Source organism: Nelusetta ayraudi, unplaced genomic scaffold (assembly GCF_046127955.1).
Source record: "Nelusetta ayraudi isolate G7.1 ecotype Tasmania unplaced genomic scaffold, CSIRO-AGI_Nayr_v1 ptg000011l, whole genome shotgun sequence".
Taxonomy (NCBI): domain Eukaryota; kingdom Metazoa; phylum Chordata; class Actinopteri; order Tetraodontiformes; family Monacanthidae; genus Nelusetta; species Nelusetta ayraudi.
Window position 1 is genome coordinate 19,955,700 of NW_027466061.1, and position 25,425 is coordinate 19,981,124.

General features: G+C 43.3%; 1 protein-coding gene across 1 annotated transcript in view; it reads left to right on the top strand.

Moving 5' to 3' along the window:
* The window catches only part of st6galnac3 (ST6 (alpha-N-acetyl-neuraminyl-2,3-beta-galactosyl-1,3)-N-acetylgalactosaminide alpha-2,6-sialyltransferase 3), a 59,901-nt gene that overhangs the window by 12,302 nt on the left and 22,174 nt on the right, over positions 1-25,425 (top strand). Inside the window, exons 2-3 of the mRNA XM_076021777.1 lie at positions 6,452-6,646; positions 12,940-13,349. Of these exons, the coding sequence (XP_075877892.1) occupies positions 6,452-6,646; positions 12,940-13,349 (605 nt within the window). The remainder of the gene's footprint in view (positions 1-6,451; positions 6,647-12,939; positions 13,350-25,425) is intronic.

Below are 25,425 nucleotides of genomic sequence, written 5' to 3' on the forward strand. Positions count from 1 at the left end.
GCAGAGCTCAGAGCTTCACCCGACTCTCTCTGTGTGTGAGCATATGGCAGCGTTTCTGTCCCCTCGGCCCAAAAAGTTTGCTGACTCCAGACAAAGAGGGGTGGGAGCGGGATTCCAGTGAATATTATAGCGCTTAATCCTTTATACTCGTGGGGATTATGTTCCATTTGATATCAGATATGCATTAGTCTGATGGATTTGGAGCGCTTTGTCGTTGCGGTCACACGCACTCGAGTCCACGTGTGCAGATGCACACATGCACGTCACCATCCGCAAGCTCTGATTAAACACTGGGCCCTTGGGTGTCGATGATGCGACTCTTGTGGAAATAAATGGCAGTGAAGTGGGTTTTCTTAACCGCTGTGCCCCCCACTCCCATCCCCACCCCCACCTCCTGGCAGCGCGGCCCTACTCACATGAAGAGAAACTCACTGTATTTATTTGTATTTCAGATTAAAACTCTCTGTGCGGCACTGCGTTATAATGAGCCCCTATCATGCCATTGGAGCAGATTAGCGTTTGTTTGACCTGGATTGAAGGATTAGCTTTTCACATGTCACAGCTGATGTGAATACATGCGCACCAAGAGCTTCAGAATCAGGACGTGATGTCAGCGGTGCTGATGGGGACAGAAGCGCTAAATCGGCACTTTCAAAACTAGCAGAGCTCCAAAGGCTTCTGAACAACGTTGTTGTTCCGAGCACTTTGCATGAGTATTGGAATTAAAAGGATGATGAAAATGAAAGCCACTAAGGAAACTAGATCATCCAGCACATTTCTTGCTCTTCTTCAGAAACCGAGTTTGCTGAGAAAGAATTAAACATGGTCTTTGTTTGATAATTATATGTGACACACAGATGATGAATGAAGATAAATTATTGTTATTAGTATTGCCAATTATTGTAATTCTATTCACATTTTGGACATTTCTGCACAGACTATCAGATGGTTTTTAATGCTAAGAAGCTAATCCCTCCACAGTTTTATGCTAATAGGAATTTTGTTTCTTCAGATATTGTATTGGCAAACTGTATTTCCACCAGCACTCTGGGGAGTCTTTTTTAAACAAACTAAATACTTCTGGGCCTCCAGCTGCTCTGCTGTTGCTGCGAATGCTTAGGAACAGATAAACCTCCTGCTGCCGTAATCCCTCCGTTGAACAAACCTTAATTACATATCAAAATAAATGTTTCACAGTGACACATCACTCAGACTTTTGGCTCTTCCCCCGTCAGTGAGGCCTGCCACAGTCAGAATTCTCCCAGCTGGGAGAATTCTGAAGAAACTCCCAGCTGGGTGCTAGGCAGCAGCTGTGTGAGGTGACTGCCCCCTCTGCTGGACTATGCAGGAACCAGCAGGCTCCAAAACTCCCAGATGACTGATGAACTTTGCGTGTTCCCGCTCACTGCTGCCTCCTCACTCAGCATCAGCCATGTCGCTGTATTCCTGAGGGTGAAGCAGGATTAAGACGGTCTGCAGCGGTGAAGTTGTGGACAAGAAAAAGAAAATCTGACAGTCTTTTTCTCTCAAACTTTCTTGTCTCTGTTTTTATGCTCATATCCACAACTTTCTGATGGATTTTTTTCTAGCAAAATTGTCTGCATCACTGTCACCGCAAGCCTTTCCCTCAAAAAAAATGCATAAACATTTTTTCCTCATCGTTGAAAAGAGCTTAGCTAAGATTAGAAATGAAGCTTTTGAATGTTCTTGCGACTGAAGCAGGAAAACCATCTGAACATTTGCCAATGCACGTCATGAAAGAAAGCCCAGAAGGCGTGTGCAAACAGCCCAGAAATGAAAAGAATCATCAACCTCACATAAATGCAAAATCATTTACAAAGTGTACTAATTTCCCCTCCATGGTTCCCGTGGTGCCGTGAGCTCCTGCGGGGAAAATTTGGAGCGGAACTTGTGCATGACCGTACCGTGCTGGCAGCAAACACTCAGCTGCTCCCCCTGCTGGGATTGCCGTAGTTTCTTATCTTGTACTTGCGCAACTTTTGAAGTGAGAGCTCCGCTGGAAGTATAAAAAGAATTCTATAATGCTCCTGGACCCAGCTTTTAAACTTGAACGCGGCTCTCGCGGCCCATTCGACACCCTTGAGAACAGCACTAAGGTTCAAAAACAGGAGTAGTGAGACTGAGGCCGGCTCTTTTTCCTCAAAAGCCTTAATTGAAATTTGAATAGAAGTGCGAGCTGCTGTTGGTGCTCGGCAAGAACCAGGTGCCAGAGAGGTATCGTTTTTGCATTGCAAATGTAATTATCTCTTTTGTTTTCTTTTTTCTTTGTTCTACTCATTGCCTTGCTCTGCCCACGAGGCACATGGGAATAGCTGGCGAGTATGTTTTTTCATGAGCCATTTCCCTAAGGTCGAGACTCTCATTATTTCAGTGCCCGCTGTGATTAGCGTTTCGGATTGAACTCGTAAGCTGCCCTTGTTTGCTGAACGCAAACGCGAGTCTTTGTGGAAAATTGTGTTGTCTTTATGCTCGCGTAGTTTCCGAAGGGGCCGCCGACGTGTCTAGAGCACACAAGTGGCACGTAGACGTTTTGACAAGAGTGGGAGACCAAAAGCAAACGCATCATGGAATCAATACTGCTCTTGGATTGACTGCAGATTCTTAGATCATAACGGTTATTTACCAGACTGTCTTAACCAAGCAGGTGCCACTCCCAAATCAGATTTAGATCAGTTATCAGAGCGCGCGAGTGTCCACTTTCATCTGGGGGTGCCAGGTGCCGAGCTTGATATGCAAATCAATTTAGAAAACATAAAAAAAGCAGTTCTGATAAAACCGCCGCCTCTGCGGGATCCATACTCGGCTGGAGGACTCTTGTCTTTTTTCTCCGCTGGTTTTTAAGGACAGCTTAAGGCTAAATGTTTGCTAAACTCAAAGACTCACTGAAGATGCATTGTAAAGCTGAAAGCTGGGACTGTGAGTTTACTTAAGGGAACCTTCCACTCGCTTATTTTCACTGAATGCATTTTTACGCATCTTCCTGAAATCTTCGCTGCACTTTCATTCAACTTTAATTTAACTTAATTACCCACAACTTTTGGCTGCTACTTTTGACAGTGCTGACATTTTCTAGTCTAGGCTGTTCTATTAGAGCTTCAAAATCTTGATCCAGATCTAGAAGTTGTATGCACACTTACTTGACCAGGAAACCCCTACGCTCCGTTCTTATGTTCCCATCCTATGACTGAAACAGCATGATACTGATTCTATACTCTGCAGCTGTTTGAATGATATATTTTGGAATTTAGCTTCGTATTTTTCAATTTCAACAGCTGGCCTCTAGTGTTTCCAGGGGCTAGAGAAGATCACTCTTTTTTAAGAAAGTATTTTTCCTCAGAACAAGTTCACAAGGGGTCCGTCAGTATTTCCTTTTTTTTGGTCTTGCTAATTTCCTCCGCTGTAATCTTGTCACAGCCTAACTGCAGCAGGACAGAGCCGTGGAAAATTATGGCTCTCTGGTGTCTGCACGCCCACTGATCGCACACAGTCTGTCTGCCAACCGAGATCAATACCCCCTCAGAGAAGGTTTTAGCACCTTTTAAAATAGCCCCCGCCAAGCGCTCTGTGCATGTAGGGGTGCTAAATGACACATCCTCTCCCGGGCTACGGTGCTAAGTGACGCACTGGCAGTTAACGGCCATCATTGGCTCGTTCGATGGCCCCAAACAAGGTCGTTGCGGCTGCATGCGCAGCCATATACCTTTAACATTGACCGGGAAGCCTCTACTGTTGTGACTTTATGGCCTTGTTGCTGTGTTAATGGTCCTTGTATCTTCTGTCTCCGCCACAACCTGTACTGTACTCCTTCCTCAACATTAAGAAGCTTCTCTGCTCGTCTGTTTTTGTCGTCCCAAGTGTTTTGACATTTGGTCGCTGATTAGTTGACATTTCGGGTGGGATGTGAGGATTTCTCCTGTGCTCGTGAGAACGCAGGGATGTTGCAGAATTGTTTTTTCCTTTTCCTCCTCCGCTCTCCAAGAGAAGGTGCTTGCAGGCTTTGTGATGGGCCGTTATTTTGGACTATTTTCCCAGCAGCATCACCTGCCACCTCTCTTGGAACATCACAGAACAGTCTAACTGTCCTTGTTGGTGAGGAAAAATGTGAAACTTCGTGAAAGAAAAAATGACTCTCACCATTTTGGAACGCCAATTGGGAACTTCTTGCGCTGCGTGGATGGCCCTCTTTGTGCTGTTTCATGTTAGATCAAAGTTGGCACGCTGTTTGTGATCAAAGATGGGCGGTAATGCTGTGAAATGATGCATGATGAAATGCACATGCAACTGGTTAAGACGGGCGGCTTGTCAGGGCAACAAATGGTCACCTTTTTTCTTCAATGCATCTTTGATCTTGTCACTGAGAAGGAAAGCCCCCCTCCCTCCCCCCCTACCCCCCGCCTCCGACCCCCCCGCCTCCGACCCCTTGGGCTGTTTTGATGTTGGAAATCAGAGGTTATTGTGGTGCAGGCACGATGGCAATGGGGGCTTCACCATCATCCCGCACCTCATCCAATCTTCTCGCCATCAGATCACTTCAAAGGACCAACAGGAAACCGCCACATAGAAAAAAATCTCGAGCTTCCTCTCAGTGTTGCATGTGAGATTTTTCTGCGCGCCACTGAAGTTTCCCGGGGAAAGAAACGCCTCTTATTCAGCAGAATTTCATCATGACCCCCCAGACTCTGAGGTGTCGCTGCACAACACAGATTTTTTTCATCGCTGTCTTTTTCTCTTCTGGGCATTGATCTGCGGCGTCTCCTCTGCGAGACCTTTCCCCACCCTCAGTCTCCCATCTATTATTCATAACCCTCAGCTCTTTCTGCCGAGCCATGGCGCGACTTACCTTCAGATGATCATTTTTCTGTTTTGAAATGTATGAAAGCGGGCCTGCCCTGCTGCTACTTTAGGGTGCGGGTGCAGAGAAAGTATATTTCATATTTTTGCTCACCAGACTGCATATTTAGTCATGTGGCTCTGATGAAAAAAAGGAACAGAGGTCTACTTCCAAAGTGGCTCTCCAAGCTTTGCTTTGGTCGAGTTTGGTGTTTTCAACGCGTGTTGAGCAGATTAATACAGTCGCAGAGGAACATATAAGGCAAACAGAAAAAGTATATGACACATTGAAGTGTTGGACATGTGATAATCAAGTTAATGATGAAAATAATTGGTTAGACAGGAATTTGTTTTTCCTCATATATAAAATTCACTCTCACATATAGTTAAAAAGTAAAATACCACTAGTAAAACAATACTGCACATGCGTCTGTCTCCAGCACCCCCTAGCTGTCAGCAGATTCAGTTGCGAGTGACCCTTAATATGCTGAACGTGTCCTTAGTCGTATCATCTGTCATTCCATTGACAAGCCATTGTAAATGACAAGTGCTGAATTTATGCATCAGTTCCTGCATTATCTGCAAAAGCATCTTGAGATTTTTTTTTTTTTTTTTAGATTTTTGAGTGGGGACCAAAGTGGCTGGAGGATGTATGTTATGTATTGCTCGCGGGGGTTTGTTCAGTAGAAATGATTTCCTTTCAAACATGATCACAAGTTGTCTGAATTAGTGATTATTTTGTACGTTAATAGCAGCACCATTGAAAAGGCAAGTGCACACAGTTCAGTTCAAGTGTTCAAGTTCTTTTATTTTTACAAATTTAATGAGGCGATTAATTAGTGCTGTAATTTAAAAGAAAATTACACCTGTTTGGTTATTAAAACCATCTCATCTTGGCATTCCTTACAGTAACAAGACTATCAGATTGCGAACTGTGGAAGTTCTGCGCCTGATCATCAATCTCTGCTGGAGTTTTCCTCCAGAAGAAAGCGGACACGGGAGAATTTGTTCCATGCATTTAAAGCAGGCAGCGGAGATTTTCCCGCAAGATATTTTACTGAGAGGGTTTGGAAATACAGCAGAATATAGTCACTTCTTAACATGTCATCACACCAAATGGCCTGTAGCCTAATGATGCCTTTGAAAATAGACCTTTACCAAGAGATCAAGCACTGAGATGATAATCTCATGCATTTGTCACTTTGCTGCTGTCTACGCTTCTTCTACTCAAGTGAAGACAACACAATGGCACACTTATTTAGTGTCAAATATTTTTATATTTTTTTCCAGCCTTTCTACGGTCTACATCATCTTAATCATTATAGTATGCTAAGCATTCATGCATTGTAAGTAGATTAAATACAACAAAACAAAATCAATTAAAATAATAGATTGAATTCAGGAAGATTTAAAGGAATGAAATAATATCAGCAAAGGCCGGGCTAACTTTCAATATCTAGGTATGATTTCAGGTGTTTTGACCATAATTGGTTGGTGTCAATGAGGAATGATGTCTGCATTGCAGTACTGAAAGTTAACGAATCTGTCATTAAAATAAGTCTCTAAGTCTCTAAAAAAAAAATGCTCTCTATTTCCACAGAGGAAGTCGCTGATTGCCACCAGTCTGATTGTGGTGGTGTCGCTCTTCGTGGTGGTGGTAAACTACTCGCAGAAGCCCTACTTCCTCCTGCAACCGGTGTTTGGCCAGACGTTCAGCAGCCACTGGATCTTCTCCAAGCAGCCCTACAAGGCCTACAAGCCTCACCCGGGCTATGTTAGCATCCCCAAGCAGGAGGTGAGTGAAGACTGGGCTGGAGATATCTGCCAGTTTAAACTACATGAAATGGTGCACCTCACTTCACTGTGAACACAAGGGTCCGCTTAAAAGTGCCCCCATGAACCTCCTGAATGACATAATGCCCTACATGCACTTCACTATGTGACGTATTTCCACTTACTGGTACTGGCCTGCCACTTCCAGTTTCCCTGTTTACACATAGGCTAAACCTGTTGGTTAATAGATACTGTCTGGGCAACTGTAGAGGTAATACTAACAATGTGAAATAAATGGTGTGTGCATTGAAAAAAAATGCAGTTTTACACTTTTGTTCCCCTCTGTGTTATTTCTTTATTTAAATGCACAGCATCAGCGGGAGAGCGTTTATCAGGAGTGAAGTGTAATCGTGTTTCTTCTTTGTGTGTGCAGAGGGCTTTAACAGCAACTGTTCTCCAACAGGCTCACTATCTCAGCTTAATGATGTGATAACGTGTCGGCCATGTATTTGTCTTGTGCGACATCCTCAACATCCTCAATAAACTTATCAAAGAATTTTGTAAAATTGCAGCTTACCTCATTACTGGAGACATTTGTCTGTGTAAATATACGTAGTGCCCTTTTGTCCTACCATTGCTTCAATCTGGAATGCAGTCATTTAAACTCAGTTGTGCAAATCAGAAAGCTTTCACATTTAATAGTGACACAGAAATCGACGCACAACAGGCTGAAAGAGAGCGTGATTGTGGAAACTCTGGCTTTGGATGCAATTGCACAGAATGTTAAGCAGTGCTCACGGAACGCTCATTGAAAAGCTTTGTATCTGATTTAACGCTTACGCATTTTATCAGGACACATTTGGGAAGTGCAAGTTTGCAAGTTGACTTTAAATACATCTAATATATATGACAGCAAACCTTAATTTATTACTACTGTACGTAGCAGAGTAAGTGGCGTAATTTATGTCATAGCCAGGTAAGCCTCTTTTTATGCTCCCTTTTTGCATAAACCTGCACTACCCACCTACAGTAAATGAGGAAGGTGTATTGAGATGCATTGGTGCAGAACCCGGCAGGCCTGCTGGAGGATTAGTTCATTACACCCTCCTCTCTGTGATGGATCCGAAAAATGCCTGTTTGATGTCTCTTGCGTGCATTATTTCTTTGTAATTCCAAGCAGCCATGTCCGTGATCCTTTTCTTCAGCCTTCACAGCTCTGCGCTGTAAATTCCCCACACAATTTATGGAAATTGAAATATCCAAGCCTTTTCAATTCCCACTAAATCTAAATGTAAAAATCCTAGCTGCGCGCTTCTTGTTTGGGGAGGCAGATGGCAAAGTTTGTGTTGGTGGATGGCGACGTAGGACCAGCATAGAATTTGCTCGTCACGGCACCCGAATACAACATGCTTCTCTTCTTGCTCACATTCTTCACATCATCCTTCGACTGGTCCTTCATGGGGAGCGGATGCCTGATAGTCAGCTGGCTGATATTGGCAGATTAATGTGGAGTGTCATTCTGCCGCCGCCGGAGGGTTTGATCCGCACAACTCGGGCCCAGAGGCAATCACAGTTTACACCAATCTTTATGTCTGCACCTCTTCCTGCCTCCAGACGAACCCGCTCGAGTTGCTGCCCTCCTCCCCGCGGAGATCCATGCAAATCATAGGAAAAGCTGGCAGCTTCTGCAGAATTAGGCCCCCATTTTGGCTCAAACCGCCCAAACTGTGAGCTCCATTTATCGAACTGGGACAGTGATTGGCCCTAAATAGCGCTGTGGAAAGCGCCCTGCGTCGCTCCAAAAAAACTACTCTATGAGAGGAGAGACCGAATGAAGAAAGCCCGGTCAAGGTGATACTCTTGTGCAAGGTGTCATAAGCGATTAGAACTGGAGTGAAAGCCGGCGGTGTGTGCTGTCAGCTGCTGTTAGGAACACAGCAACACCTTGCGAGGCTCCTATATTTCTGGCAGAAACTGAGGCCGTCGCGCATGGTGCGCAGCGAAGCATCAGCTGAGGTGTCATAAGCCTCTTGCAAGAATGTATTATACATAAGGCAGTGGCATGGGGCTGGCGTACCTTATTTTCCTCATTTGATGGGGTCTGCCTCCAGATGTGATAAATTATTCCCAGTCTGCTTTTTTTTTATTTCGGAAGGGATGGAACCATTTGTCTTGTGCCACTTTGCATTTGCGCTGCTGGTCAATCAATGACAAGGCAGAAGGTGAATATTTTCATTTAGATTAGACACAGATTTCAAATTCCATAGCACTCCTTCCCAAATGTGTTCTATTAAAAACTGAGTCTGTCACACATTGTTTAATTTAATTCAGTGTATTGCTTGTGTTATCATTGAATCTATTTTTCATTGTCCATAAGATGAGTAATGTTTGAGTCAGGCTCAGTTCAATTCAAAAGCAGTCATTGTAATGGGATCTTTGTTTCGAAGGGAAAAAAGTTATAATTGTGCAAAGCCAAACCTTTGAAATGATTCTGCATGAGGTTGTACATTTTTGCAACTTTTGGTATGTGTTTTATCGACTCCTTCACTCAACATGACTGATATCAGTTGCATTTCAATCGAATCGCAGATAGAATCTTAACTGGTGACATTTAATTGTGTCTCAGTAGATTTAAGTCGCGAGTAAAACGAGTCAGATTCAATCGTTTTTCTTTTTTCCTGATGCTTCAAAAATTACATAAAAAAAACATGAATACTATTTCCAAAAAAAATAGCCTGCCTTTACCCTGAGAAATAAGAAAGTAATAAAAAGTCAAATGACTTACAAATAATATGGTTCGTTTTTTTTTTTTTTTAAACTAAAGTCATGTTTATGAAGTTACTTTTAAGTATGAAGATGTTGCTTATGTCCTCACAACAGTGTTGTCACAGCTAGCATACTACATACAGTCACAACTAAAGAGTCCAGTCAAGCTTAGCTTGGAAAAACAATTATTTTTCTTTTCTCATTATTCTCAGAACTTGCACTGATGAACCTCTCTGTACCTGCACTTTGTTGCATTGTGGTGTGTTCCTTTTTTTCTATTCTTCAGTTTCGTTTCCTCAACAATTAAATAAGTTTCTACACCATGCTGGTCCTGCTAATCAATGAATGCAACGTAGGCTTCTTGGTAATTTGCACATTAATAACTGCTTATTAATTGATTCTGTGAAGAGCATTTTAATGAATGGCAAGGTTGAGTTCTCTGAGTTCAATGACTGCACTTTTCAGCATCAAGCCTGCTTGAAATAAACAACAACCGACCCCCTTCACCCCAAAAATAAACAAACAAACAAAAAAAATTGGGTTGATTTTGTGTTTTTCAGAGGATGCCAAAATTTGTACAATTGTCAGAACACTCTGTTTTGCGATGAGTGCGTCACAAGCATTAAAATATAACATGACTCATCACTAAAGGGATTAAAGGCTTTGTTTCTTTTTATTGATTTCAAGGATGTAATGTACCGGCTGGAGACGGTTTCCTTAGGGTTCTGCATCATCGATACATGTGAGTGTCATTAGTGCTTCAGGGAAGTTAAACCTCCAAATAGCTGCTTCTGTCCCGGCGTTATGCAGTAGCTGTGTATCAAACGCCCTGGCCAGTGCTGCTGAGGTGAGTGAGCTCTTCGCTCTGAAAGCCATGTGTCTCGCATGCAATTTGCAGGCTGGGTTTTTACCCACAGAGCTCGGCCAATCTGTGCTTGCCGGGAGGAAGAACGGAGTCAAGAGCCAGGCTGAAGGCACTGGCTAATGATGGACGAGCTGCTGACATCACAAGGCTGCAATGACACGCGTCTCAAGCAGCCAGTAAATTGAGAACGACCAGCTTTGGTCTGGAGGGCATTCCCTAACACTGCATCCCTACATGAGGGAACAAGTGACAGCAGTTCCCTGTCGGGTTAATTCAGAGAAGAATTGTGTCCAATTATTGAAGAAATAAACTCTCACAGTTTCTCCTTCACACAGAGAGTGAGAAGTTAAACCAGAGGTCGGCATATCATACTGTCTGATTTCACTGCCGTTCAGTGGCCAAATGCTGAACAAGACTCTTTTTTTATTCATTCATTTATTCATTGCCTTACCTGTCACCCAGAACACTGTGCAAGTGTAATAAGCCCAAGGGAAAAAAAGCAAAAAAAAAACAAAACAGCAACTCTACAGTTTTTCTCCATTATGGAAATGATCAAGCAGGCCCTAGTTATTAATACAACAGACTTACTTTTCAGAGTTTCTCTTGCATTCATCCACTTAAGTGACTTCAGTCTCATCAAATGTTAAATCTTTAATTTTGGGTTCAGGGAGGGCTTCTTTCCACTGCTGGCAAAGAGTTGCTGAAAGCTATTATCCAAGATTAATTGCAAATCCCTTTGGCCCAATAAAATGTAATAAGTTACATGAGAAATATACGGTTATGATAAATGACATGGCTCCCTTGCTGCATTATCACAGAAAGACCTCTGAGATCCCATGCTCAATTAATTTAATCAGCATTAATTCAGGACACAATGCCATTACTTTGAGGAGATGAAGAAAAGGGAAGAAAAACGACACAGTTTGATTCGGAGTGGTTCTGTGTTACCTAACTGCTTTTATGCTGATTACATCCAGTACTTGCCAAAAAAATCCTTTCTTATTTACCTTTTATTACTGGGAACCAATGTGCATTAAATGAAATTGGAACAGTGGATGCCAAGAATCCTACTATAAAACGGCCTTTCTTTCTATTGGTCATTGATTATGGTAAATGGGTTTCTATGTAACAGGAGACTAGACAATACCACTAAGCATTTGAAAGAGATCATTTGTGCAGTTAAAATAAAAAAATCTTTAATGACATACTTGAATATGATAAGTATTTTCTGTTTTTTCTGGACATAAAATGAACAGGTAAACTTTCTACTTGCTATGTAAAAAAAAAAATCCCTGATGGTCATAGCTGTAAAATTTTTAGGCTAGTTGCATTTTAGCCCTATCATGATCGAGGATGCTATTACTTTTTCTTAAAACACGGGCATGCAGGCTAAAATAGAACCCTGTTCTCAAGGAATTTAAGAACATGATAAAGCACTGTGCTCTTTTGCCTTATGAGATATTTGCTCTCCTCTGGGTCTAGTTATCTACTCCTGATCCTCCTTTGTTTGTAGCTATGCTACAACTTTTATTTTTTTAGTTGCCTTTGTCACGAAAAACAATAAAAAAAAAACCCTACAAATTACTTATATGCATCAGACTGAGCAGCACAGTATATTGTCTTAAATAAGCCTTCAAAGTCATTTGAACAATAGATTAATAGCACTTCAGCAGGAAACGATACAGTTTAGCATCTCACTGTGTTGTGCAAATATAATAATTATTTCAAATCAAGTAGAGATATTGATTCCAACATGTCCTCATTTAGAGTGTTCCAAGTCTGTGTGAACAGTAGTTCTATGGAGACATCAACTTGTTGACCCTTCTCTGTGCCACACTCTTTATTAGTTTGGGTCTGAGTTTGTTTAAATGTTTCAAAGATTTTCATATTTATTTTACCTGAAATTGATGAAAAGGCATTTGATAGCTCAATTAGATAGCTTAATTAGAATTGCTGATGGAAGCGGTCAGTATGCAGACTTGGACCTTGAATGACATTGAGCCCATGTCTCAATGTAGACATACGTTAAAGGTTAAGTGTGTAATACTTGGAGATTTATTAGAAGAAACAGCAACATCAAGTGGTTACATTTTAGATTGCAGCGCTCTTTCACTTAAGTCCTCCTAGCGACTTCATGCATTCCCTCTCCCGAGCTTGCCAGTGAACTACAGTGGCCTGCGAGCACAAACCTGGATAGCTCGTCCACCTCCTTCTTTGTTAGCTTATTTGAGGACGTGAGCGTTCACCTTAAGTACGAAACGTGCTGTCAGGCAGCTGGATTGTCCATCCTGGGCTTCTTTACAAATATGGCAGTGCAAGATGGCAGCTAACTTGGAGCAAGACCCTTGTTATATGTACATTCTTATATAATTTTATAAAATTATAATAATAGTTCTAAGGGTAGGAAAACCAAATTACTTTTTATTGTACTGCGAGTATACACTTCTATTTATGTATTTTTGGGCTGTATGTTTGGCTTTTACCAATATTAAAATCATAAATTACGCCAAATTTTACACACTGGTCCTTCAAATGAAGAACTTGTGATTTGGGTTGACAGTCTTAAAAACCCTCACAGTCATGGATTTATTCTCTCGGATTCACGTGCTCCAACTCACTTTCTTAGACTCCACTTTGCCGTCAGACGACAAAAACACTAATCGCTGTGCCTCCCCTCCATCCAGCCGCTGAAGCTGCACTGTGAACTCTGCAGTATCGTCTCCAGCTCCGGGCAGATGTTGGGCCAGGCCGCTGGCTCGCAGATCGACCGCTCGCCGTGCATCTGGCGGATGAACAACGCACCCACGCGGGGCTTTGAACATGACGTGGGCCAGCGCACCACCCTGCGAGTGGTCTCCCACACCAGCGTCCCGCTGCTGATGCAGAAGCCCCAGTACTTCTTCGGCCAGGCCAACGACACTGTCTACGTGGTGTGGGGCCCGCTGCGTAACATGAGGAAGGACGGCAAGGGCATCGTGTACAACATGCTGCGGCAGGCGGCCGAGAACTACCCTCACGCCCGCATCTACGTCACCACGGAGGACAGGATGAACTACTGCGACATGGTCTTCAAGAAGGAGACGGGGAAAGACAGGTGAGTCATCCCTTCCTCAAGTCCCCGTTTGCAGCAGACGGCCAATTTTCCTCTCTGACAAATCCACTCAGCGCTCTGATGTTCACTGCTCCCCCCACCGCGTTATAACATCGACCTTATCAGTGCCGATGGTCCGCTCGCTGCTCTGCACTTTCCTTGTCTCACATCTTCCCTTTCATGAGGCCTTATCAGAATCAGTTGCTCAACTTTCCCTCTGAAGAGGCTGCACCGCTCTCTATACGAGGGGTTTTCATAAGAAACCTTTGAAAAACTAACTACCTCGTTCGTGGACATCGTCCAAGTGCTGATCTCTCAACTTGTCTTTTCTTGGCTCAGTTTAGATTTTATAGAAATTAGGGCAAACCATTCAACTTTTTAAATCGTGGTTAAACTCTGAATTTCCATAGTTAACCGTGATTAATCGCATTTTGATTTGCATGCTTTAAATTCTGTGTGGGCGACACGGTGGCGCAGTGGTTAGCGCTGCCACCTCACAGCAAGAAGGTCTTGGGTTCAATTCCGGGGGCCGCACCTGGGACCTTTCTGTGTGGGGTTTGCATGTTCTCCCTGTGTCTGCGTGGGTTCTCTCCGGGTTCTCCGGCTTCCTCCCACACTCCAAAAACATGCATGTGAGGTCAATTGAACATTCTAAATTGTCCGTAGGTGTGCATGTGAGTGTGAATGGTTGTTTGTCTCTATGTGGCCCTGCGATGAACTGGCCACTTGTCCAGTGTGTCACCCTGCCTTCACCCTAAGACAGCTGGGATAGGCTCCAGCAGACCCCCCGTGACCCTGAATAGGAATAAGCGGGTATAGAATATGAATGAATGAATGAATGAAATTCTGTATGTATGTATGTATTCATATGGAAAGCAATTCTTACACTTCCTCTATTGAGATGAATCAAGCATCTGTTCCAAAAACAAAAGTAAAAGTTAAAATTTGGGCAGCACACCAGGCTGTCTGTGTTTCGTTGGTGCGTACAAGTCCTGGCCAGTTTATTACGTCCCGGGGGTTAGGGAAAGAAAGAAAGTAAAAACCCTGAAGGACTGACAGGTGCGTTTGTTTCTTCTTTTTTTTAGTTTTTTTTTTGAGGACGACACATCAATCTCCTGCGAGTCCCTCCAGAGAGCTGTAGGTCGGAGACAATAATGAGCGCCAGGCTGCAAGCTGGCCATTGTTTTGGACGAGCTTCATTTCTTTGGCTGTACACGCTCCTACCTCTCCCACATGTCGTCAAGACCTCTCTTAACTTCTTAAGAGGATTAACATGTGCCATAATAGGCGCGGCATCCATCCCATTCCAGCTCCATTGTCTCGCTCTTATTCAGGATGGTGGGGTTAACAAGGAATTTCATGTCAGGCGCCCATGTTCAGCCCGGCTCAGCTGTTATCCAAGGGCCTCCCGGGTGCAGATAGAGACATGGGATTAGAGAGGTGCGTCTGCGGTGAAGAATCTCATTACGGACCGCAAGGCTCCTGGGTGTTGAGGCAGCGCTTCCGTCATGGCTGATTGCTACGGTGAGGTGTGAACAATGAATTGCATCAAATGCTTACATGATGGTGGGTGAGGGGCGTTTGTCTCCACGTCGGCTTTCTGTCACACGTCATCATCGTTTTTGTGCACACTTGGATTGCGCTTCACTCAACTGTGACTGTGGTCATCAGTTTTGAACAATCAGGTGACTGTTTATGTTTAGGTGGTTTTACGTTGCTGCAAGCTCAGTGTCTCGGAGGGGACGGTTAGCTGCGCAGGCTAGCGATGCAACCTCCCAAAAAATTGAGACTAAACTTTAGCTTTTAATTTTTTTTTATCTGCCAAGAAATACACAGCACTCAACCCTGAAACAGTGGCATCAGAGCGGCCCCGTCACTTGAGCATGTTCACCGGGGTGCTGCGCAGGGATAATAATCAGCCTGGTGCAGACAGAGCAGCGATCGGACACGGGTCTAATTATCCAGACTGCCTTGAGCACCCTCGAGCAACGACACCTCGGCTCGGAGTTGCCGATGAGGCGCAGCAGAGTGTCGCTGACAGACTAGCTGGTCAAACTGAGTGCATTTCTCTTTACCTGTGATTCAAAAGCAGGAAGTGGAGGGAGCGGCAGGAAGCGCGATTACTTCTGGGCAGAGGCGTGAAGTGACTGTAGTTCGGCTGTTTGGATAAATTTGACGGGAGCTATATTTAATTCAAAGACCCCCAGCAACATTAAACGTAGCTTCATCAGATTAACGTTAGCGCTTGGTATCCATTCACATTTTCCAGATCGGTTCCATTCGATTTTACAAGGTCCTAATTTGATTGGAGTCAAGATTCAGTTCAGTTCAATTTAATATCGATTCAGTCAGAGATATTTCAGTTATATTAGCAGTTACCAGTTTTGCTACTGAGAAATAATGCTGTACATTTTACAAGGAACCCTTTGAAATTTGTGTTTACATTAAGACTTGAACCCAAAGCAGTTGCATTTATCATGTACTTGTCTTCAGACGTTACTACACGACTACAGTGGTTGTGATGCACACTGCTGCATCAGAACAGAAACAGCCATATATTGACTCATAAATAAATGGCATAAAAGTCTTTTAAACTGTATATTTTAAGCATATGATGAAATACTAAAAAACAAAACTAACATTAAGTTGCCAGGTTATATTTTCCCCTTAGGCATTCTGCTGAACTTTGTGTCTGGTTTGTTTTATTTTTCCACTCATTCAGAGATGTGCTACTTCACTTAATTGTTTGCGTGATGGCAAAACATAACGTGCCTCCAGAGTTTTAATGAGGCTTTAGAAAACATCATTTTCAACAACGCTAAATGGCTTGAACATAAAAATAGCCTCAGTTATTTTCTGTGCACATTGAGGTTGACCATTGAAAGGGAAATTGATAGAAATCGAGTAAATAGATTTTTTTTTTATCCCAGCCCTAACGTCAGCATTGGTTAATGGTATTAATGAAGTATGACTCAATCTAAGAATTATCGTGTGGAAAGCAAACCATTATTTTCATCTGGCGTGCTTACTGTTGAACAATAATGCACTCAACACTATTTTTAGAGCCGACGTGTGGGTAAAATGTAATTTCCATCAACCAGCTTAAGAGTAACCAGCAGGGTTGCAATTATTTCGCAGAAAATGTGGGGTCTGTGAATGGAGCTTCATATCAGCACAAGCAGCCAGAGGGCGCACTTCCAGTAGCTGCACATCTCTGAATGGAGGACACATTGAAAAAACATCAGACTGAAGTCAACAGTATTTTATTAGAATAGCATTAAATAAATACATCATTATATCAAGCAAAGGTTGAATTACAACAACTCAAAAATAACATCTATAAATAAACAACCTAATGTGTGACTAAATGTTTGTGCCGTCAGCTGACCTGAGCTCTCTTAGCCATATGACCTTCTTGGTCCATCAATATCACTAATCTGTATTGCAATGACTATTCCACCGTATCTCTCTCTCTCTCTCTCTCTCTCTCTCTCTCTCTCTCTCTCTCTCTCTCTCTCTCTGTCTCTGTCTCTGTTTCTCTCTCTGTCTCTCTCTGTCTCTCTCTCTCTCTGTCTCTCTCTCTCTCTCTCTCTCTCTCTATCTCTGTCTCTCTCTCTCTCTCTCTCCCTCTCTCTCTCTCTCTGTCTCTCTCTCTTTCTCTCTCTCTCTCTGTCTCTCTCTCTGTCTCTCTCTCTCTCTCTCTCTCTCTATCTCTGTCTCTGTCTCTGTCTCTGTCTCTCTCTCTCTCCCTCTCTCTCTCTCTCTCTATCTATCTACACATATAAATATATATCTGGACACCTGACATGCTAGAAAGGCTGCTGCTGCCGTTCAGACCTCACTCTCCACTACGTAATTCATGACATTTTGAAGGCGTGGAGGAGGGAGCAGCCCTGGTGTTCTCACTCTGCACTGTGTTACCCGTGCTCCTCACTGTCTGGACCACGTTGTATGAAGAGAGGATAAGATGGGCTTGGTAGAGGACAAGCTCCTCCATCTCCTCTCTCTCCTCTCTGACTCCATCCATCAGCAGCCATCGCTCTGCCAAGCCGAGAGCAGGGGTCCCTCTAAAAGAAACTGGAAGTATAATGTCAAATCAAAAGCTCCTTCTTGGATGTAGAAGGTTTGTGCGTCTTGTATTTATGACTGATGGATCTCACGCTGCTGCTGCTGCTGCTGCTGCTGCTGCTGTTGCTGAATGTTGCGCTGGCAGAAACTATCCGTTATCAGTGCTTCCGGCAGAGCTGCAGCCGGTAGCTGTCGGACCATATCGTCGCAGCCCTCTTACCAGCAGTAGATAACAGACCTCAGGACGACACGGCACCTAAATCACTGTGTCACTGTACAGTATTGCCACCCAGGCCTGTCTGACTGGGCTCTGTGCTTCCACTGCCAGCTGCTCCTTTACTGCGTGTGTTGCCTAAGGACTTGTTTTTTGTGTGTGCTTGTGAACTCAGTTGTGATAGCGGAGGCAGCTTCATCCGTCATTTGAATGATTGAACTTGCCCACCCCTCCCCCCCCCCCCAGTAAACTCTCAACTTGCAGCCTGCAAGCTGAGTATTTCTTTTAACTAACTTGGAACTTTTAACCTCACAAACCAGCCGGAATGCTGAGATTTCGAAAATCACGCAAAGTGCCGACAGCTACGACCAGGGTGGCTTTGAGGAAAAACAGGAAGAGCAAGACAATAGCAGCTGCAGTGTAGATGCTGCAAGAGAAGCAGTTCTATCGGAACTCGCCAACATTTGGTCATTAGAAGAACAGCAAAGGACAGCACTAAAGGCCTTTGTCTACTCTCTGTAGTCTTGGGCACGTCATGGCTGGGCCGATTGATTTGAAGTCTCAAGGATATCCAGTCGACTTTTAAGCCTTACACTTTCCATGGCACGGCTCTGTGTCCTGAACAGTTTGGTTTTAAAATATTTGCAAATCCACCCGACACCTTTGCATAACAACTGGCCCTCGGCTTGTGTAAAAACTGAATTTTACAACATGTGGAGTGGAAACACAACTCGGAGAAGCTCCGTCTTACACTCAGCTTAGTTTTCCCCTGGTCTCTCATCACCCGGGCTGTTGAACTCACCTTCAGAGTCTGGGGCTGAAAGTTGAAGGTTGCTGTATTTTTTTCCTCATCATTATCCACACGCTTATAAAAACAAAATGTAATTGAAGTGCTCAGTCTGTCTAATGCGTAAAAAATGAAGTAAAACGGCGCAGCTGGCAGGGTGGCAGATCTCAACAGCTGCAGCTGGCTGCAAGCATGAGACACCAGCTCACCTGCTTTTTCGCCTGCAGATTTCTTAGATTTTTTTGGTTACGCCTCAGCAGGCGTTTCGATTAAAACCCTTAAATTCCCTTCACCTTTACTCCCCTGATGCAAAAACACTCTAGCATCACGTCTGTGCTGCTGCTCTGAGATAAGACATAAGACACGGTTGTTGTGCAGCTGGTCAAAATCTGAAGAAACTTAATGGTAACATCCGCACGTTCATCTGCAAAGCATAAGGTGCATGTCGTACTTACATTTCATAGCCACCTGTTGGTCAAAACATTGAAAAGGCAACACATGGTCAAAAACCTACACAGGTGACCTGTACCTTGAGAAAAACACAGGTGCAGTTTAGTCACAGCTCATTTAATTCTGTGTACTCCACTTTCATCACACTCAGTCATCTGCAGACGCATCCAGCGTGAAATTAGATCAGTTGTTGTTGTGATGTGTCGTAGATTATGGCACCACATCTGGTTCAATTTGAGCTTCCATGGAGAGATCAGAGGATGTGACAGAGACACTTGCAAAGTGGAATTATAGATTATGTTTACAACAATAGTTGCGTCTCGTGCTTTGACAAAAGCAGCTGAGAAAGACCAAATGGTGACCATGCAGTGACTCTCTCTGCTTTGTGTAATGTGTTTTTACCGGCGCCTCAGAACCAGTGGTGGCTGCACACTGGAACTCGGAGAAGTCACACAAGTATGAATCATCCTCAAAGGGTTCGCAGAGCCTTTGGGTGAAGTCAAAGCATTACGAAAGAACCAAAAAGGGACGTGTCGTCTGAGATTCAGCAGTGAGTCATCCTGATTGTGGACGAACTTAATAGCAGATGTTCTCCTTTTCAAATTATGCAGCGAATTCCATTTAAATCCCCTGTTAGTAGCGCAAATGTCACAGCTGTGAAATCATGCTTCGTAATGTCCGGCCATCCACTCCGTGTGAGTGTTTTTTTTTTACCTGAGGCGGTCGGGGCTGAGTCACCCCGCCGCAGTTTTGGGCTTAAAAATAAAACGCCATTCGGCTCTGCAGCTCCTCTGTGCTGTTACCATGGCCTTGGATATTTAGTGTAGTATTGAGTGTGAACGAGAGCAGCTCTTGATTGAAGTCGTGTACTGCTGTTGTGAGGTGCCCGTGATGTCGGTATAAAAGCCTGCAGGGACACTGAGAAAGAGGGGAAGAGGTAGAAGCATCCATAAGCTCGACATAAGGGAGCATTTTCTGATTCCAACCTAACATCTCTCATCCCAGTCTTGTTATTATGAAAGTTTTTTTTTAACTGGCTTTATCTAAATTAAGTGTGGCGATTCGGGATGGGCGATATATCGCCCAAAAAATCCAAATCCACACTTGCCTGGCAGCCGGCAGCAAGTGTGTCGCACAATAACAAGCACGGGGCTGATAGCGTAGCCACTGTGCTCGAGAATCGATCGTGGATTGTGTGCAAAGTGAAAAGAAACACCACGGAAACGATTTGCAAACATCCTGTTTTACTTTTTATTTATTTTCTTTTGGGTCGGCGGACCGGGATGTTGAGGCAGGAAACGCAAAAATGTTAGCGAACTTTTACTGGCACAACTCCGAGTCAATTTTAGCATGGACCTTTTCAGGCTTTATGTTCTAAAGGAACTCAAAGCAGACGTTTTTCGAGTGCAGTTTCAAAAATATGCTGTTTCAAAAAAAATCCCAAAACATGGAGTTTAATTGTTTTATATTTTCTATTGTCACTTTTATCGTTATCGCAATAGATCCCAGAAATTATCGTGATATAAAACCTTTAGTCCATATCGCCTATCCCTAATGGCGATGTTCTCCTTAGATGGTCCTTATCTTCAGTTCTACATGGCTGCTATTTATCTTCTGTTTGCTTTTTTGTTCTTTTTTTTCAGGCAAATGTTCAAAGTTTGAGTAGAAGCAGCAAACATCAGTTGTACTCACTACAATTTCACGGCGGCAAAATTCTTTTTTTTTCCTCCTTCGCCCAGCCTTGCAACATTTCGCTTTCATGTCTAAAGAAATGTTTGCTCTCAGCTTCTAAGTGTTTGTCAGTGTTGGAGAGGAGAAGGGCCACATGGCCCTGAAATATTCCCGTGCAAGGCGATACAGTTGACAGAAAGCAATGTCTCAGAAGTTGTTTTGATGCAACGCCCACTTGTGCACAGGCTTTTGTTTACCAGATGTGACAGCTCTGGCTGTATCTATAATTGCTTTGAATATTGGCGACGAGAAGAAGGAGTCGCAGATAGGAGAGCCGCTGCCGTGGCTCATGTGGAGGATCGAAAGCAGTGTTTTCAGCGTCACCGCGGTGGAGAGGCGATTTCACGCTCCTCCCGACTAGCTGCTCGGAGGGACGGCAGAGCAGGAGGAGTCACTGCGGCTGCCCCTCAACAAATCGCCCAATTCCCACTGCAAGCACTGCTTTTGACTATCAGCTCTTCTTCCAAACTGAGAATTTGTGACTAAGCAATGACTTTACATTTCCTGTGCAGAAAGCTTGTAATTGCTGTGAAATGATCCTCTTAAATTGGGGGGGCTGGAAAAGCCGCAGCGCAGGTTGCTGGGCGTGTCACGCCGGCCTTTCTTCAGTCCAGAGTCGGTCAGCGCGGCGGAGAAAGGAAGCCGTGACAGTTGCTGCTCCGTGGAAGAGGGGATCAGACGCTCAACCTCTGTGTTCTGGAGCCTTCAGAGGGAGAAATGAGGCAGGAGTTGAAAGGGAGAGGAGCAAATGGCCGGCCCCAGGCAAAGTGTAGCCCTCCTTAACGTCCATTTGCATTTATGTCTCGGCGATGGAATAGCATTTGGGGAACATTAGCAAAACTTTCATTGCTGGAGGAATAAGGAAGGAAGATATTTTACCTCTATTTTGAAGTTTAAGGAGTTGAAAAATTCCATTTTTTCTTCTTTGAAGTTTATGGGCCAATGTGTTCACACCATTCATTGATGCAGTCCGACGACATAAATGTAGTTGTTTTTTCCTACTATGCTTTAGCCAGTGATTGGAACAGCAGAGGTCAGGTTGTCATGGTCTGTTGTTTTGGTGTATCTTGTCTCTCCTTGTTTTGTCTGTATTTTCCTTCCTGTTCCTGTTTCCCCGACTTTTTCGTCTTCTCAAGATTTTTATCTGTGTCTCGTTATGAGTCCTGCTCCTAAGAGTTCTCACCTGTGTTCCTCTCTCCACTTGTACAAATAGTTCTTGTCTGTGTTTGGTAGTTGTTTGATTGCCTTGTTTGTCCCATGAACACTCTATCTTTGTCCAGTTCTGTGAGTTTGTGTGTGTGTGTGTGTGTGTGTGTGTGTGTGTGTGTGTGTGTGTGTGTGTGTGTGTGTGTATATATGTATATACAGTATATATATATATATATATCTCTGTGAGTGTGTGTGTGTGTGTGTGTGTGTGTGTGTGTGTGTGTGTGTGTGTGTTTGTATTTGCCTGGTGTCTTGGCCCCCGCTCTGAGAACTGACTGAATCGCAGTGACTGTAGCGGCGACACAATAGTATCGCAGGTAGACATGATGGTTAGCCTACAGCCACAGGAGCCATAAATACATTTCCTGCTTTGCTTTGCAGCACCTGATTGAATAATATCCTCTGGGCAACGTCTTGTACCAACCCTGCTCCATCTAATAAGGCTTATTACATCAAATGGCTCTGTGGCTTCAGACAAATAACGCTCTAAAGAGATAAAGTAGCTTCATATAAGAGCCTCTGCTGTGGCGTTTTCCTGCCAAAGAGTTAAAAAAAAACACAACAACCCTCTTCATTGTGCTGTTCACGTTTTGACGAGACAAAGACATCTACCAAAAGGTTCACATGGAAGTTATACATGAAGCTACTGAGAGGCTAACATTTTTTGTTTTGACTAACACCATTGCTGTTAGCGTTTGGTTAAGTAATATTTTAGGGTTGAATTTAAAACATTATTTTAGTGGGAGTCCTTTTGGGAAATCCAAAACAAATAAAAACCTAATAGGAATTGCATTGTTTTGTATTAGGGAGAATGGCATCGTGGCATCTCCTTGATATGAGAACGGTAAGACCATATAACAGCCTGGCTGGTGGCATCTTGACAAGAAGACACCAGCATCAGCAGTCAATATTTGAAAGTAAAAAAAGTAAGAAGTGTCACTTTAATCGTCGACAATCCGTAATATCTATTACTTTCATATTTACTCAAGAACGAATCACTTTCTTTCTGCTGACACGTTACATCGTCAAAAACTCTCTTCCCTCGTCCTCTCAGCCTTTTTCTTGTAATCTTATTTTTGTCTTGACTGCTTTTTCATTCACAGGCACTCTGCTGTAAAATCGAAATCAAATAATCTCCAAAATTGGCCACCATACAAAGATACAAGATGTGCAGGGCCCTCTCACTCTGTGATGTCAACTGCTGTGAGATTGACTTTTGAACGCTGAGCACAACAAAGACTGAGTCCCCAGTAAATGTGATCTACAGCACAATGGTGATATATTCTGTCTCTGGCGCTCTGTTGTATACAAATCTCTTCAGATTACACTTGAACAATGCAGTGTGCAATGGAAAACAGCCTCTTCCTCGCAGCACCATTAATGTCCTCTTGTAAAATTGCCAAGTCCATATCTCACAAACGGCAAAAAACACAAAGGCATTGACAAATGATGAAATTGGCAATTTGCTTTGCCCGACAAACAGCGGCTTTTAGGTTATTTTCATTCGGTTAGCACAATGCTTTACTTTTTCACACTTTAGTTTAGGACTTAAAAAACACTGACGCTCCTGTCAGAGTAATCTCAGCAGGAGATTTGTGATGGTTTTATTTTCTTATATATCTAGATAGCAGTTTTAAATGAGATCATTTATCTTCTGGTCAGATTTTATTTCAGCAACAAAAGGTTTTTCAATGTAGTGTTGTTATACCTTATCCTTTTCAAATGTATTTTTCCACTTGTGCAATGTGGCAGGGATAGCCCAGATAATTCTTTTTTGGAATTTAATATTTATACAATTGTAGATTAATTTGAAGCTCTTGTCTGATTTGTATTCACACTTATATAACATAACTGCAGTGGGCAGGGTACTTCATCCACAAAAAGATGGCACAAGGGTCCATTAGTCAGTGATCACTTAGCATAACCATAACCATAACCATAAGCAGTCAGCTTGTTTTATGGATCCAGAGGGAGGAGATGTGCTTGTAAGATTTTTTTTAAAGATAGTCAAGTACAAATCTTTGAAGAAAAGAACAGAGTAAGGCTGATCTTTTTACTCAGTAAAGTTTGAGAAGAGTAGTAGTGGTGAAGAAATAGTGAACGCATTTGATTGGCTGTCCAATCCCATTTATATATTTTTAGATGGGACCTTTTCCAAAATGTTTGGGGCAGCTGTGTCTCAATTGGTACAGCAGGCTGACCAATGATTGAGGGATGGTTGATTTGAATTGACACTCTGACTGCCCACATGTGGAAGTGTCCTTGGGCCAGACACTGAACAACAACTGAAGACTCTGCTGGGCAGCCAAACCTGCAGCCGGACTGCAATAAGTAAGTTCCGTCCTTGGCTGACAACCGATTGCCCTTCAGCGTTGCTGCACCTTTCCAGTCTTGTAGTCCTAAAGGAGAACTTTAAGACTGCAAGGCTCAGTTGGACAGCCAAGTGGAACTTATGTTGGAACTGTGTAATACTTTCCCGTATGTACTGCCAGCTTTGCTTTGTCACTTTTACATAACAGATTGATTTGTTGACCACGTGCATGAATGAGCATAATCAGCAAGTAGTCAGGTGTGGCGATGTGTAAGTGTTCCACATTAGCAAATATGACACACAAGAAAGGACGTTTAATCAATTCAGTCTGCAATCTTTCACATGGTACAGATTTCCGATTTGCATGTGGCACCATGTAGCACTTTCAAAATCTGCCGTGATGTTCATGAAAATGTAAAATTTCCCCCATTGTAACACCTCCTTGCGAGCAGTTATGAATCTTACATCGTTTTTGAAATGTGGGGACGTGGATGTATGGCGTTAGAGCAGCCTGAACAGCTGGTGAGCTTAATAAGCGCCTCACTTATTGAGTGTTAACGCAGGATTGCTCGTTGCAGGGAAGCTCTCTAAGGTGTGCAGCTCTAAATAATTCAGCGGTGCGAGTGAGATTAACTGATTATTGGGATTTAGATCAATGATAATCAGTGCTTCTCTGTGTAATTCTAGATCTCGGGTCTTTGTCTCGATCTGTGTCCCTGGAGAAATCTTTTAAGTTGGTCCTCATCTGTACTAATCCTCAGGTTTTACTCCCTCGGTCTTGGGCAGGCATCACATTACCATGTTGAATAGGCCACAGAGCTTTCTGCCTCCTTCCTCATTCTGTTCTCCTCCTTTTCCCTTCCCCCCAATTTTAAGACAAGCTCACTTTTGCCAAACCGATTTGGCCTGACCTCCTCTGACATCCCTACATTTGTCATGCTGCCTTTTCAGCGAGATGAATTCAATTATTGCTTTACAACTCTTGTGCGTAGCGACGGTGTGGTTGCTAGCGAGGGGAGCGCCCTGCCAGTCAATCCAATCCAAGGTCTCACTCTCTCTGAGGACAGACACTCAAAGGTGTTGTGTTGCAGTGCCGATGTTGCTGATTTTCAATAGTTGTACCGGTCAATCTCTATAAGGCCGATCAATTCGACATTTTCTTCTCACTTTGAAAAATTCATGATGAAACCTCTCACACTTTCAGAAAAAACAGTGTTACTGGCTGAAGTTATGTGAAACAGATGCTCTGTGTTTGTCAGCGTTTTAAAATGTGAAAATTACAACTTAACTTTTAAGTTAGTAATGACTT